General features: G+C 43.4%; 1 protein-coding gene across 8 annotated transcripts in view; it reads left to right on the forward strand.

Annotated features, from left to right (window-relative positions):
- Positions 1–15746, forward strand: part of PRR5L (proline rich 5 like) — a 54358-nt gene that overhangs the window by 3966 nt on the left and 34646 nt on the right. For all 8 annotated transcript variants that reach the window (XR_008234401.1, XM_052781895.1, XM_052781896.1 and 5 more), the window contains 3 exons: positions 7956–8229; positions 9635–9715; positions 13234–13282. Coding sequence is in view for 7 of the 8 variants with exons in the window: in XM_052781895.1 (XP_052637855.1) it covers positions 8060–8229; positions 9635–9715; positions 13234–13282 (300 nt within the window). In the remaining variant the exon portion in view is untranslated. The remainder of the gene's footprint in view (positions 1–7955; positions 8230–9634; positions 9716–13233; positions 13283–15746) is intronic.

The raw sequence follows: 15746 nt of genomic DNA on the forward strand, positions 1-15746 counted from the left end.
AGACAAAGCAACGGTGATTTTAACTCTGCCGTCTGAGGTGAGCTACGTCTTGGTGGATGAAACTCAAAAGAGGGATGCAGATGAGCTTGATGCTTAAAAAAATCCATGCTAGCTGCGGATTGGGACAGCACTGCGCTGAGTTCATTTTGAAAGGATGGTTGCTGTAGCTGTCATGGATACAACTTTATGGAATGCCTAAAAAACCCCAATGCTTTCAGTTAATCAGAAAATGCTGATATATCTCCACTTTTCCCCCTCTTATCCCTTCCTCCTCTCTATTGGATGGGGTTCTTTATTTAAGCAAAGAGGTAAGTCTATTTTTTCAGTCCCAATCCAGTCCATCAGTTTTATGTTTCAGAAACTCTGCTACGTTTTTGCTTCTTGCCTTTCATAGCTAGGTTTTTGGTGTGGTAGTTGCTTATACAGGGAATACAATTTGTTTCAACCAGATTAAATCAGTTGTTCGTGCATCTAATTCAGATTTGTCTCTAGCTTCATACTGATCAGCGAAGTGATTCTAATGAGGTATTCTCCTCTATTCTCCACCCAAGCATTTCAGAGTGTTTTGCAAACATGTGGCGCCTTTTAATAGCCATAACAATTTTCTCCATTTCTGTATGATGTGAGTCCAAAGAATTGAGTAATGTTTTTGAAATAACACAGAAAACCTGTGGTAGGGAGCAAAATAACTTTGCTGTCTTAGATGCTACTACTATATTTCAAAATATTTCTTTTTCTCTATGTTCCTGATCTTTTTCACATTGAACTGGCTCGCTCTGTGCCATTACTGACTTCTTACACTTTTTTATGAGGAATTGTACTACCATGTATACAGATGTGAAATACCAGTCTTACTTCTAACCGGCTATCAACTCCAAAGGGGTTGCAGTGTTCTCTGAATTACAGAGATGCTTCTCAGACCATGGTGGGATATAAGCAGAGGTTTTTCCCCCTCCTCTTCTCATATATTTCCACTCACTCTAAGCAGAGTTTCACTTTGAGTTTCAGGTTTGCTTTAACCTCAGGAACTCAAAGCATAACTAAGTGGAAACCACTGAGTTTCTTTTCAACTGTTACACGGCTCTGCTATCAAAGCCAAGTAAGATCTGTTTGTGAATTTGTTAGAGATGTATTGTGAATAAAGGCATGATGTGGGTCCAGTTTGAAAAGGGAATACGCAAAAGATGGGGGAGGAAAGCAGGGATCCTGAGGTCTCATTTGTGGAGATGGGGAAGGTGAGGTCTTCTTCTGAGTAGTCAAAGAGCAGCAGTAAAATTGTTGGATATAGGGGTGCGTACCAGAGTGTCAACAGTTTGTTTTGAGAGGGCTGTTTTCCCATATTCTCTTGATGTCACTTCTTCTACATACTTCAGCTCAATAGTTAAATTCTATCAAGTTTAATTAAGGATAGGTGAGGCCAGCAGAACATCTCCAGACTATTTATGGGGCACCAAGTTGCTGCCTTCGTGGTGGGGTAGCCCAGCAAAAGAATAATTATTAAAAAAATTGACACCGTTTGGTGTTGAGTCAGCTTTGGAAAGGAGAGGTAGATCAGATGAATCCTTGTTCTCTCCAGCTGTGCGGAAGAATTTGAAAAGCTTCATTAGGTGATCCTAGAGGGGTGTTTTTGTTTGGTGAAGGTGTGTGGCGGGGCCGCGGGTAATGCGCTTTGGCTGGCTGAAGTCCTGCGTTTGCCAGCCGGCCGTGTAACCCGCGCGGAGGGCTTGAGGAATGGCCTCGCGTTCCGCCGGGGGACAGCATCTGGGGCGCAGCTGAATGAGGTGCTGGCGGAACGCCGTCCTTCTTCCCGCCTGGATCCGGCCCTTGCGCTGAGGAGCGGGGGCACGGCCCCTGCCTGCGCCCGTGGCCTGCGATCCCTGACCGTAGCATCCCTAGGGTTTCCCCTTGCAAAATTTCTGAGCTGGTTTTGTCGGTGGGATTTCAGAAACAAGTGGCATGAATACGCGGGTAGATGAAGCTGTCTTTTAAAGTCTGCAACTTGAACCATTCCCGCTGACGAGATTGTCAGACCTGCGGGCTGGTCTTGCGCGCTTCCATTCGCCTTCCTGAATTGGGAATGTCTCTTAGCGTGGGCTGTGCTCCTGGCGCGAGCGTGAGCACGCCTGAGGATGTACTGCTCCTTATGTGAGGGGCTGCTCACAAGAGAAAGTATCTGCACTTTTCCTTGGTGTTTCAGGGCTTGACTCAAACCATATTAAGACTAATATTTAGATTCCTGTTGGTTTTGATGGGCTGTGGCTTAAGCACTAAACTTTTCACAAGTCAGATATCCAAGGGCATGAAGGCATGAAAGGCTGAGGTATAGGAAGGAGCACGCCTCAAGACTGGACCCCAGAACGCCTCCAAATTTTTTGACACTCTCGCTTTCAGTAACTTCTGACATACATCTAAGACCCAGCTTCTGATCAATGTTAACCAGAAGGGACCTTTGTTAGTTATTGAATAAATCTCAATTTGATCATCTTCTCTCCTTCTGAAAAGGCGGCCTTGTTTATTTTTAAGAAACTGAGCAATTGGGGGCTATAAAAGGAACTGAATGTACTGTAAAATTAACAGTGGCAAATGCTGTCTGTGTTTTCTTAGAATATAAACTAAGTTCATGCGTGTGCGTGTGTAGTTGTGATGACCTAAAAGACTTGAAGTTACAGGTTGCGGGCTGCTTTCCCACTTCCCAGTACGGCTCTGTAGCAAATAAATGAGGGTGTTTTGTCAGAAATAGTGTCTTCAGATCTTGTCAGTTGAACTTGACTCAAGGATTTTGCCAATCACATACTTTGTTAAGGATTTACTGGGCTGGAAGGAGAATCCAGATGGTTCTCTGCATATTTTTTTGTCTGAGTTAGGATGAAACTGCTTATTATGAGACTGTAGGCCTAGTACAGTGGGGGATTTTTTTAAGATTATGCTTCTTCCACACCCAGAATCATTAAAAAAAATTCTGGTCCATGTTGCAGTATCCAGTTTGTGTATTTTATGGTCATAGGTCATCAATGTCATGATTGCACAAAGCGTATAAAGGAGAGGAAAATGGGCAAGTGGATATATTTCTTCATGAAGGGCCTGGTTTTTTACCACTAAAAAAAGTTTAAATGGCAAAACGTCACTTATATCTGGATAACCCCTCATTCTCAGTTGCTCTATTTCGGGAGGCCTGGGAAATGCTTGTTTGGATGAATTGAGGAACCTGGGATTCCTCCACTCTCCCTTTCCCCCCCTTGCCATCTGGCTTGAAGTTACTTTTTGACTTGTGGCTTTTTGGTGTGAATTTGGTGTGAAGTAGTGTTGGTGCAAGTTTTCCTCTAAGAAGCAAAACCAGTTTTAGTTTTTGCTGCCCCATCACTTCCATTAGCGGCTGTTGCTCTGAGTCTTGCAGAGAAGGCATCAGAGGAATTTAAAAAGGTCTGTTCTTTTGTTAAATCTCAGTTACCATGGGCTTTTTGTTTGTTTGTCCCAAGATTATTATGAAGATTCATAATTTGGAGGAATTGCTGCCAACTTTTTCTTTGGGTTATTCTTTCTTTATTAGAGAGAGAGAGAGAGAGAGATCTCTAGGTATATTGCCTGATCTTGCTTTTCCTCCAGACAGTCAGACATATTATGCTCTGTTGGGAGGGAAAGGTCTTTTCATGAAATGATTTTATAACGATTTCTCTGTTGGTTTTCATGGCTAACAGAAAACAAATGATAGAAAATTCCTAGTTTGATGACTGTAATGTTTTTATAAATGCCTGTATCTATGTGTGTTGGAAAAGGATTTGTCGCCATGCTTTATTGTTCTCTTTAAAGATTCAGATTAATCCTCAAAATGTTTACTCAGATGTGATGAATTACAAGTGGATGAAATTACATTGTTTTCAGATTGACTCATCGTCCTGCTTCGCTCCCCCCATGGAGACCATTGACTTCCAGCTCTGAAGAGTTTGCTTACTCGGAGACCTGGGTTTTACACAGATGATGCATCTCCCTTGTTAGAGATCTAGAGGGTTTTGATAACTGGCTTTTGAGATGATAATCAAGGATAAGAGGAGAAAAAAGGCCAGGGGGTAGGACAGCTGGAAGGGAAGGAGGAGCAATACCTATCTCTCTGACTTACAACAAGCTTCTTGCCAAAAAAGATGTGCAGGGTCATTAAGCGAGATGAGGAGAGTGGGGAATGTTTTAGGATATCAGCAGTTTGAAATGCCCCGATGCCACATAAAGCAGCTGAAGCATGTGGCAGTGAGAGATTATCTTGGTGTGGCTGTCTCTCTTACGCAGTTGCTGCACTTTAGTCTCCAGGTCTTTGTGCCTTTTATAATCAACGGTGAGAGTGTTGCTTGGTGGCTAGAACACACTGCACCCTGGTGTCTGCCTTCACTCTGTATAAAAGGGGAAAAATAATAATTGCTCCTCTGTAAAGCTTCTTCTAGTTCTGCGTTGATATATCAATAGGACTGTGATTATTAGACATAGGTTTTATTTTGTAGCCTTCTAAAACACTTTAATTTTAGGAAGGGGAGACTGTAGATGTGAGGGAGTTTGGACTGAAGGCCTCTGGGAGGACAATACCTGTTTCTGAATATTTCTGCGTAATTCTAGGAGAGTTTTCACGGCAAACTGAAGAGGGAAGTTGTTCCTTGCCATACTCAGCATTTTGCTAAATACTGTTCATTCCCAATAGCTAAAATAGCCTGAATACCATGAGGGCTTCTTACTAACCTATAAATATGTTAATGTCTTTCTTGTCACAAGGGTAGTTTCTCTCAGTAAAAAGCCAAAAAATTGCACGCTGCAGAGTGCACACCATGGACATTGCCAACAAACAGCTAATGCAACTTCCCTGCAAAAATGAGGCAGTATTTACAAGGCTGACTTGCTTTGGGGAAAACTATCAGTGGCAACTAGCTGCTGTGAAAGGAAAATCCAGTCTGATGGAAGTGTTTGGTTGGGTTTGGGTGCTTTGTTGTACCTTCAGGTGTACAGGATCTGCAAACTACTTGTGCCAAAAGTCTGTTTTCTAGTAAATGCTGTGGTACTTCGAGCTTTATAAAACTCTGAAAATAGTTTAGATAGGCTGTGTGCATGGGGAGAGGATGGTCCTTCTCACAAATTTTGGCACTTTCAGTTCTGATAACGTGAGGGTCAGTTATGTTTGGATACCATTTGGTGGCTAGCCTGCCTTCAGAGTAACAGTTTGCTGTGCCTGCCATTTAACAGCTACCGTTTTAGATAAGATAGGAGAGATTTGTATCTTTGAATCCTGAAGAAATGAACATAAGCCTCTGAATCTGGTCCTAAAGCTGAAGATCTTGTCTTAAATTCCTGATGAGAACCTAAAGAAAGGTTGACTTGATAGTAACATGGGATTGCAGACTGGGCTTGGGGCAGGAAGGGGCAAGAGGGGTGTCTTATCTGCTCTTTGCAGACAAGGGCTTGTTATTATCTGTCTGGGTGAATTTAACAGAGATTAAGGAAAACAACGTGTATGTTTCTGTGAGCAGAAACAAGCACATTCCCTTGGTAAGAAGTGTTCAGGAAATTTGCCTGTGGGACCCTGTGTCATGCCACGGTTCTGCTGCTGTGGAATCAGTCTTGTAAATCCATAGCCCAAGCTCAGGAGAGACATTCCTGATTGTGGTGTTTTACTGCTTGCACAGAATAGGCCAAAGAATTTCCTACACAAACTTGAAATATATGGATATTAAGGCACAGAGGTTGTTCTCCTGATTTACACTTCTGAATTTAAGCTTTCCCCTTGCAACTTAATCTGACTTGAATTAATATAAATTCAGCTTTATAAAATGATTTCACTGCTGGAGAGAGAGATACTTGTATGCACTTACGGCACCTGGACTAGTGATAGGAAGAGGCTTGTGGGCTAGCACAAGCATCTTAACCACTGCTTTCTAGCTCTGTTAAATGCCTACAACTGATCTAAAGTAACACTTGTATTGCATTTTATAGCTCTCAAAAATATATGCTGTTTTCCCTGTGTAAAAATTGTTAAGCTAGACGTTTTACTGCACTGCTGGGAGAAGTGAGCTGTCACTCAGCTCCTCATGCTGTCAGCTTTGCTTGAAGACAACAAACGTTGGCACAAGCACTTGTTCTGCAACAGAAACATCCGTTATACTTACGCTTTGTCTCCCAGACACCTTTTGGTATGTTGTGAGAAAAGCCTGCTCTCGACTCTCCAAGGTGCTGTAGCTTTTTTCCTCTGATGATTTCTGATGTGGTTACAATTGCCAATAGAGAAATTGCTGGTAGATTGAAAATGTGTGGGCAACGTCAAATGGACTGTTATTTCAAAATGCACACAGAAGACCCTGCTGATTTGGTTGTATTAGTTTAAATTTATTCTTAATTCTAAAAGTTATGACTTTATTTATGTATTTGAATTGTAACAGAGCAGGTACAGGATCAACAGATTGCTGCCCTTTCAAGCAAGAACAGTCAAGGCTAAGCTCATGTCATGAAAGACTGTCTGGGCTTCGTCATCTTTAAAGACAGCCAGGAGTTGTCTAAAGACAGAAAAAAGTTGCACTTGTAGCCATGTTCCAGTTCCACAAAGATCTGTGAAAACTGTATTTAGCTTGTAGGGGAATAACAAGCGTATTTATTTCTTGAATAGCACCAAGAATGATAGTACCGCGTGTTTCAGTGCCTAAAAAATGAGGTGTTTTCTCCTTTAACTTCCTCGGCAGCGGGGCACGCAGTGTCCGTGGCACAGCAAGGGCTTGCGAGGGCTTCGTGGTGGTTGATCAGAATCTGACAAGGCCGTGCGGAGTCGGGGTAGCGAAGTGAGCTCAGCGTGAAATGGGGCTGGCCAGGAGGGAAGAAAGCTGTTCTCTTGCATGTAAAAGAGTTAGTTATGGTTTGGGGAGTGGAAAGAGTTTCCTGAAGCCGAGGACTAGTCAAATTAGAAGGGCTCTGCAGATACACGACATTTCTTTGGCCGATCGTCTCTCTTTTCACCTTATGCTGAAGATGTAGTGGGAAAGAGAAGATTTTGCTTTACATCTTTTGCTTGCGGTTCAGTTACACAACTTTTTTGTTTGGGTTTTTTTTTTTTTTTTTCCTCCTTTCTCCCACATCTCCATTCTCCAAACTGCCAGCTACATCTACTGCTTGTATTCGTCTGAAGTGGGAAGATTTCGAAGTACAGAAGCTTTGCCAAAGTTTTTTTTTGTGGTTTTTATCCACACTAACTTCTTCTATTTCTGTGGTTTACTTGGGGCTACATATTCATCTATATGGAGATGATGATCAGAGTGGAAAATACGGGCATTTCGTATTTGGCCTAGCAATTACTTCTCATTCTGTAGAAAACAAAACAAACAAAAATCCTGCTTACTCTTAAAATATCTGGTTGTCAGACCTTTTTTGCAGAAGCTCCCTATTGTATCCTTTTTGTAATGGACTGATAATGAGTGGGTTTATTCCCTTGCACAACACTTCTCAAAAAAAAAAAAAAGCACTGTGTTTGTCTGTTTATCTTTTCTCCATTGTTCATCTTTTGCTCCTTTCTGGTGAAATAGTTTTCTTTTTTCTTTCTCCAGTTTCTACTATTTTATACACGCTGAATGGCTAACTGTATTTAAAGATATTTGTAAAGTGCCCCTGGCAGAAGAGTTTAGGCACCTCTGTTGCATCTCTGCTAATTGAAATGGAAAGAGAGACCATGCTTGTGTTTCTGGCTGGCTGTGTTGGGTCATTATTTAAGGGGCAACATGGGAAAGGGGGCTGCTGTAGAAGAACTCCGGCAGATTTGCACAAATTTGCTGTTAACGGGCTAGGATATTTTCTCCCCTCCCTTCTCTGTCTTGCTCTTTTCCTTTCTTTTTGCTTTGCAGGACTGCTTCGGTTCCTTCATCATCTTGCAACACGTGTCCGTGTCACAACCTGACGCTGCGGCGAACTGGGAGTCCAAGGCTGACTCTTTGCTTTTGCCGCAGGCTGACTCCTCGGCTTCGAAGACTTGTTGACATCACTGAGGTTGACGCTCGGACCTTCAAGAGAAGAGACTTTCTGACGGCCCTGCTCCACTCCACCTGACCCTATGACCGGAGGCTTCACCGTAGCTCCGTCCTTCGGTCTCCAGTTCCTCAAGATGGGTTCGTTCAGAAGGCCCCGACCTCGCTTCATGAGCTCCCCGGTCCTCAGTGACCTCCCGCGGTTCCAGGCAGCCCGGCAGGCTCTGCAGCTCAGCTCCAACTCCGCCTGGAACAGGTGAGCAGGACCTGCCCTGGCTGAGCTCTCACCCCGCAGCAGCCCCGCGAGGAGGGCCGCCTGTGTCCCATCTTTGCGCTTCGGACCGTTTACGGCTAAGCTCATCCGTTCGTAAGCACGCGTGAATTTTTAGCGTGCCCGAGCTTTGCCGGCATTCAAAGCCTCCGCGGCGGTGAAAAAATTAGACCTCGTAGTGTTCAGCCTTGGTTTTGGCCAACGTTGTTCAGAGGTACTATCTTGAAGTAAAGCAGCATTGCTCTTTGTTAACAGCTGCATCTTTTAAGTACCGTTTAGGAAAACACATTCCTAGTACTGTAACAAAGGCCAGTTTCTTAACGCACAGCAGGCATTTATTTGCATATTATGAAGCTCTTACCACAGTCAAGTTCCTCTGACAGCTGCTAAGCTTGTGGCTGCTACCAGTATTTCCTATTGACAGCCCAATCCTGTCTACAGTGTGTGTCGTGCAGCAATGGCAACTGGAAAAACAACGTGTAGGATGAAGAGTGAGATGTCCTGATCCGATCTAATGGTCTGCTGCTACCAAAAGCGGGTATTCCCACATTCCTTTCTGCCACCTTGCACCAGCTCTGTGCTCTGCAGACCCCTTTCTCTTGCTGACCTAGCTCAGCTTACTAATGTCACATGAAAGTAGCACGGCAAAACCATGGCAGTTTTGTGCCAGGCTAGTGAGCTGTGGTCCATGAAGCTTGCAAATGCCATAACTGGCCCACCAAAGGGAATGCCTGTTAAGCGAAAGGCACCTCCTGTTGTTAGACATGGCAAGGCTTTAGACCTGCTAAACCATCTTGTATGCAGTCACTTTAGGACTTCCTCTGTGCTGGTGAGAGAAGTATGAGTTAGAAGATCCTCCAAGAGCATCTTACAAGCATTAACAGGGCTTAAAGTTGGGTCTGACTGCCATGATGCTGGCTGCAGAACATCTTGCAGCACAGCCACGGTCCTGCCAGACGCTGCAGATCGGGTGGTTCCTGCTAGTGTCACTGCAGAATGCAGTGTGATGTGTTTGGCAGATATTGCCAAAAATCTATGCCTACTCATAGCAACTAGCCTGCAGCACACAGCAGAGATCCCCTGAACAGTCGTGTTAGAGATATATCTGGTGTGAATGTGTTCTTTGTGAACAGTGTCCCTGTAACAACTTTCCCTCGCTTACTCTAGGCACAACTTGAGGTTGGTTCTGCTCTGTCTCCCATTGGAGATGTAGGTAAATAAGTGATGATTTCCAGGGGAGAAAAAATGGAAGAATTTAAGTGCTATTAACCTCTCCACCCCATTATAACCACTCAGCTTTTGGGGGCTAGCTCACATTGTGCTCTGTGTTAAATCATACTGGTGGCTTTTATTTATGGATGTTGTACTGTCTCATTTCTTTTTTTGGCAGTGTTCAAACAGCAGTGATAAATGTGTTCAAAGGGGGAGGCTTGCAGAACAATGAACTTTATACCCTCAATGAAAATATCAGGTAGGTTGCTGAAATGCATCAAAAGGGATTTTTGTTGCTTCTTGTTTGGTGTTTGCTTGGTTTTGTTCCCCTACAGAACTGCAGTTAGAGGATATTGGTGGGAGGAGCAGGGATTGAAGCAAACTTAAGCACAGCTTTGGGGTTTCGGGCTAACTTGCTTCTTTTTTGCTGTTGGGTGGAGTGAATGGCATGGAGCACTTGGGTAGTATTTCTCTGACTTTTGTGGATGTGTAGCTTTGACAAGGACAGGATGTGTATTGACTTGGATTATAAGGATTTTGTCCCCTCCTAGGGAGTTTGCCTCTTCTGGCTGTTTTTTACACATTTTTATCAGGGCATTTGTGATGGTAATAATAACTCTTTTCTAAACCCAAGCTTCTCAGAACCATGGAGTATTTAAAATGAAAGCAAAACGCAGCATTTCATTTAAAAGCTTAATCTTCACATGATAATTGCAGAGCAAGACCTGAAAATACGACCCCGAAGATAAAAAACCTAAAAGCCTAACAAACATTTTCTAACACTGATGCTAGTGATGATTAAAAGTATCATTTTTTTTTTTAAGCAGGTTTCATAATTATCTGTGGTTTCATTCTGATGAATTGGAAAGTTTGGTTAGCGATAGGACTGTAGAGTAGATAAAGAACAATTTATTCTTGCCTTGGTTCCAAGCGTTGCTAAGAGGAGTATTGTCAGAGCTCATGGATGTAATTCCTCCTCCCTCTCTCTTTCCCACTACATCCATAGTCATTCATCATGAATGCTGTCATATAGGTCTCCGCTTCTCCTTTTATATGCCCCCCTCCCATCCCTATTGCATTTTTCCTGAGCGCCAAGATTCAAATGGCAATTTGGGCTAAGCACGTACTACGCAGCAGTCTAAACTACCCCTTTCTCTACTTTCAAAATAAATGCTGCTTGCAGGGCACAAGACTCTGTCCTACTTGGTCTGGTCCCAAAGGTGAAAGTTGAACATAATTCCTTTTGAGAGCTGAGTGGGGGCAGTGTCTCACGCTTTAACGGTATTTTAGTGTGCTCAGGTCAGAAGTCCTCAAGTTAAGTTTAAGTCCTTGGAGCAGTCTTAATTCTCCATGGGTTGAGTATTTCTGTACGTGAAAAGAAATACAAGTGTCTTAAGGCTTTGGAAATACCCTAGCCCACAGCCTGTTGGCAGGCTTGGGGACCGGCTTTGGGTTCTGTGACTCGTCTGCCAGGCTGTAGCCCGCGGCGGTGGCTGCAGCCTGCTTTCCCTCCCCAGTGCAAGCCGGTGCTCCTTCCCACCCTTGCGAAAAGGCAGTACGCTGGGCAGAATAGCTGTGTTGCCCGGGCTTGATAGTGGCTGGCCCGTGCTCTCTTCATGGTGGTTCCTGAAGTGGATCTAGGGTGTTGACAGCCAGGTGAAGAACAGAAAAGTCTTTGTGAATCGTGTATGCCTTGTAAGCAGTGCTGGTGGTGGGAGGGGAAACGTCCTCTTCCACGGACAGGCACTCCCAGGCAGCACTTGGAAGCACTCACCTTGAAATACATGATTAATGTTCCTACAGGTGCCCTGAGCATTGGTTACATCTCCAAATGTCATTCTCTAAATAGGCCACTAACATTCAAGTAGCTCATTAATGCCCATCTAAGGGGCAAAGCGCATGCATCTGCTTGTATGTTTGTACTCACGCCTGCAGCCTCGCACCTCTGGCTCTTGCTGTAGCTCCCAACACAATGTTAGCTCTGGGTGCGCGAGGTGAATCTCTAGCTTGACTCTGGGCAAAAAGCCAGGCCTGTCAGATGGCCAACTATTGTGTGCCATTAGGTTGAGCTGGTGCATTTTCCTTGTTTGTAGTTCTCCATTCAGCTTCTTGGTGGAAGTTAGCAAATGCACTGCTTTAAGAGACTCACAGGTTCTGCACAGCGCTTAGTTATTTCACAGTGCGAAACGCAGGAGAGTTTTAAAGTAGGGATAGTAATGACAGGACCAGGAGATGAGCAGGTGGTAACATTTTGCTCTGGATTGCTGCCACCAAGTTTTTATCTTGCTGTGATTTGATATCATCTCACTGGATACTTTTTTTTTTTTTTTTTTTTTTTTTTTTTTTTTACTGCTGTGCAAGTCAGTTGTCGCAGCAAGAGGAAATGTGAGAAATGCCATTGGGAGATGGGATTTCAGAAGCAGGAGGTGACCTGGCTGTGATTAGGAGGAGACCCCGTCCCTTGGGTTCTCTCTAGGGTGCAAGCCTCTGGTTGCTGGTCTACCTGCGCTAAGTGAAGTCCTGCCGTGGGCTTGTCAATCAGCTGGTGGAGAGCCCCTTGGGTTCTGCTGAAGCCGGTGGGAGAGCTTGTGGCAAACAGGCCCCCAAAGACTTATCTGGTTTACCCATCTCATAGAAATAGAAATGTGTTTTGAGATGGGCGGGGTGAATATAACCGCTCAGAGAGAGAAAGAGTAAAGGCATTTGGGCATGTGAATAAATGTAGAAGTGTTACAAAATGGTTAGGAAGGAAGGTTGCTGTCAAAATCAACTTTCAGCAAAAATTAGGAAAAAAGTGGTGTAGTTTGTTAGTAAGAACCCAGCCTGAGAACTGGATGGTCCCTGATTCAAATGCTGCTTTTGAGCACTCTTGCTTATACTTCACGTTGGTGAACAGCAAAACTCTTAGAACCGAAAAAAAAAGCAATGTTTTGCAGTGAAAAGTGTTGGGCGCCTTTTAAATTTTAGGCAGAATTTATTGCTACAGAAATTATGCTCACAGTCACTGAAAGCTGAAAGTGCAAATGCTCTGAACTTTGAGTTGGTTTTTTTCAATGCTTCTTCTGATGTAAAACAATCCTGACTTTTGTATCGGAGTTTTGAAATAGAAATATGTATTAGAATTTAAAACTTTTATCACAGCCCAATTTAAAATCCAACAGTTTTTATCAGAAATACTTGTTTAGAGTGGCTTCTGCTGGCATGTATTTAAAACACCTCTTGTTAAATTTCTAGAATTTCTTTCTTGAAAAATAAGTTTGTTTGTTTGTTTTTAAATGCGGTGGTCACGGGGAAGCTGCAGCTTCTGCTTGTGTGTTTACTTCATTGCTCCTCACCTTATCTTCCCACCTTCTACTTCCGAGAGGAAAGGAAGTACAGCATTAGGGAGATATGCTATTTTCAGTGAAATGAAAGGCATCTTGGTTTAAACAAAAAGCAGAAAAAATGATGAATTTCAAACTAAATAACTTTAAATTGTCTCCCCAAATTTCTGTGCATTCAGGGGGGTAATTTTTTTTTTTTTGCTTGTTCTAAGTGTATGGCTTATAAATAGAAGACTTCAGGGAAACTGCTTCATTCCTTCATAATTTGAGAATAGCCTTTGTGGGCATTTGTAGAATATACATCTAAATGTAAAAGAAATCTAACTGTGGCCAAAACGACACATTCACATATAGTCACGTATCTTTGGTATGACTGGTAGTAAAGTGCGGCTATACCTGTAAGAAATGACCAGCAATGGCTGTTACTTCATGGCTGCATTCCTTCTGTCTACAGACGGCTGCTGAAGAGTGAACTTGGATCCTTCATCACAGATTACTTCCAGGTATTACATGATTTGCTTGCTTTCTTTTGAGGTTTGCTCTCTTCAGCTTTTTAGCCTATGAAGAAATTAGGACCCCTTTTTACATGCACGTAGCCTACTAGTTTCATTTTGGTTTTGCTACAGAAGATGATGGAGGTATGGATGTTTTTAATGTGGGCCATATAGCCTTGGGAGTAATCATATTTACAGGTGTATGTGCTAAACTAAGGATAATCTTCCTTTGCGCTTAAGAAAGGCTGCTAGTAGCCTGCCAAGGTCAAGAAGGAATTCATCGCTTGAATTTTTTAAAGAAGATGGGTTACCTTTTCATAGGTTTTTTTCACCCTTTTTCTCTAGTACAGAGAATTCGGGAGTAGGTTTTCTGCAACAGGGGCCAGCAAAGGGGAAGAGAAAAGATAATGGCTGTCTGTTTTGGGGGGGTGGAGGGGGCAGGGAAGGAAGTCCCTATCAGCAGGAAATCAACCTGGGTACTGTTTGCCTTTTAGTCCCACAAATACAAATGCAACCTGTGAAGAAGAGAAAGATGAAGGATGAGGGAAGACCTGATCAATCACAAACGTGAATAACTGTTATTGCCTTTTACTGATGCTGTCCACATAGATGGAGGTTCAAATGTAACCACATGAAAGTGTGTTGGATGATTTTGAGGGAGCGCTGATGGTTTTCAGTGTTGTAAGTTGTTCCAGTGTAGTGTTGATTAAAAAAAGGAGGAGGCTGCTGAAAACAAGAGGGTTTTCTTCCCTTTGAGTAAGAGAGAGAGAGAGAGGAAAGAAAAAAAAAACATTTCAGTACTTTCTGAAGCGGCTGACGCTGCTGCGTACTGTGCTAACAGCTTAGAAAGGGGAAGAAAAAGACTAGTGTTGTTTCCTATCACTATTAGATTACATGACTTAAAAAAAAATTCCCCATGCTGTGCTATCAAGTGAGAAGCAGACTCCTGCCCCAGGGGTGGTTCTGTTTCACTCTATCTGCACAAGTCGTTTACTGGAAAGAGGCGGCTGCGGGCGCCGAATGGCGGGATGGTTCCTAGACTGTGAGTGGGATTCACAGCCTGCTCGCTGCTGGAGGCTGGAGATCTGTGTTGCATCCCTCTTAGCAAGCTGAGGGCATCTGGTCTTGTCCTGGGAGAAGGATCTGATCACCAGCACCGTTTTCTGCCAAAGAAGGAGCAAGAACTGTTGCTCTTTCACCCCAATGGCAGGGCTGTACTGTGTCAGCCACAGGCTGCAATGGCAACGTCGGTACTCAGCACTACGCTACTGCCCAGAGAGTGGTGGCCTTTGCCTTGAGAGCGTGCAGTGCGAGGGCTTGGCCGTGCTTACTTCTGAGTTTGTTTTTCTGTCAGTCTGTCTGTTCACGCTTGTGCAAATACCTCAGCCTATACGTATGAGTTCACCTGCAGCTGTTCTCCCACTGAAGCCACGGGGACTCAAATTTAATTTCTGGGATTTTTTTTTTGCTCAACGTTAAAAGGAGTAACTTGGCATCTGGCAGACTTAGCCTGAAGTAAAACTCTTGGTGCTGGCAAGCCATGAGACAAACTGTGAGACAAAGGCTATTGTAGGAAGTGAGCTTTTTTCCCTGCTGTGAGGTAAGATGCAGACTTATTTCTGATTCTAGACTGACAGCGCATGGCAGTGATAAAAGTTACTACTCCCTCCTGAACGTCTTTACTCAAAAATCCTTGGGCGGTGGAGTGGGGCAAGACTATTCATGTGCCAAAGAAGGGCTGACAACATTATTTCATTTGTTTGTGGGTTTGGTTTCACTGCTGATGCCAGCTGATTGACGGCACTACCGCTGCTACCAAAATGAGCAGAGTTGAATCAGGCTGCTGATTTGGCTGAAAAATAACCTTGGGGGGAAAAAAAGAGTTTTCAACTACTTCCTTTGACTTGTTGTGCTCATCACCTCTGACATGGGGGAGGTGATGGGAGCGGGTCACCAGGATGGGGAGTGGAGTGGAAGTGCATCTTTTGGCAGCGACTTCCTCCTCCATCTGTTAAAGCCCACTGGAAAGCTATCCTGAGAACCAAGTTTACTGTTCTCTTAGGTTGAAATGGACCTTGAAGTATCTGCTTTCATGTGTACCCAGGCAGTTTCAAATATCCTAGCAGCAATTAGAGCAACTAACTGGATCATGTAATATTTAGATGTGATAAATTGACTTAAACGTTTTCCATTTCTTATGCCACAGCACTTGTAACAGGAGCCACTAAGATAATTTTAAAATCACATTTTCCATGGTTTTAAGAGTTCTGGCTCTTACACAACGTATATTTTATACGTGCACACATGCACAATTTTTCTAACCACTGAATATTTAAGACTAAAATGGTGCAGAGCTTTTATAGTGAGACAAATCTACCTTTGTGATCTTGACTTGATTACTCACAAGTCCTTTTCACCAACAGTCATGCAAATTTCTAGTGTTTAGATCCTGAAGTTGCTAAAGGAATGTTTA

This window comes from Harpia harpyja, chromosome 3 (assembly GCF_026419915.1).
Source record: "Harpia harpyja isolate bHarHar1 chromosome 3, bHarHar1 primary haplotype, whole genome shotgun sequence".
NCBI classification, from domain to species: domain Eukaryota; kingdom Metazoa; phylum Chordata; class Aves; order Accipitriformes; family Accipitridae; genus Harpia; species Harpia harpyja.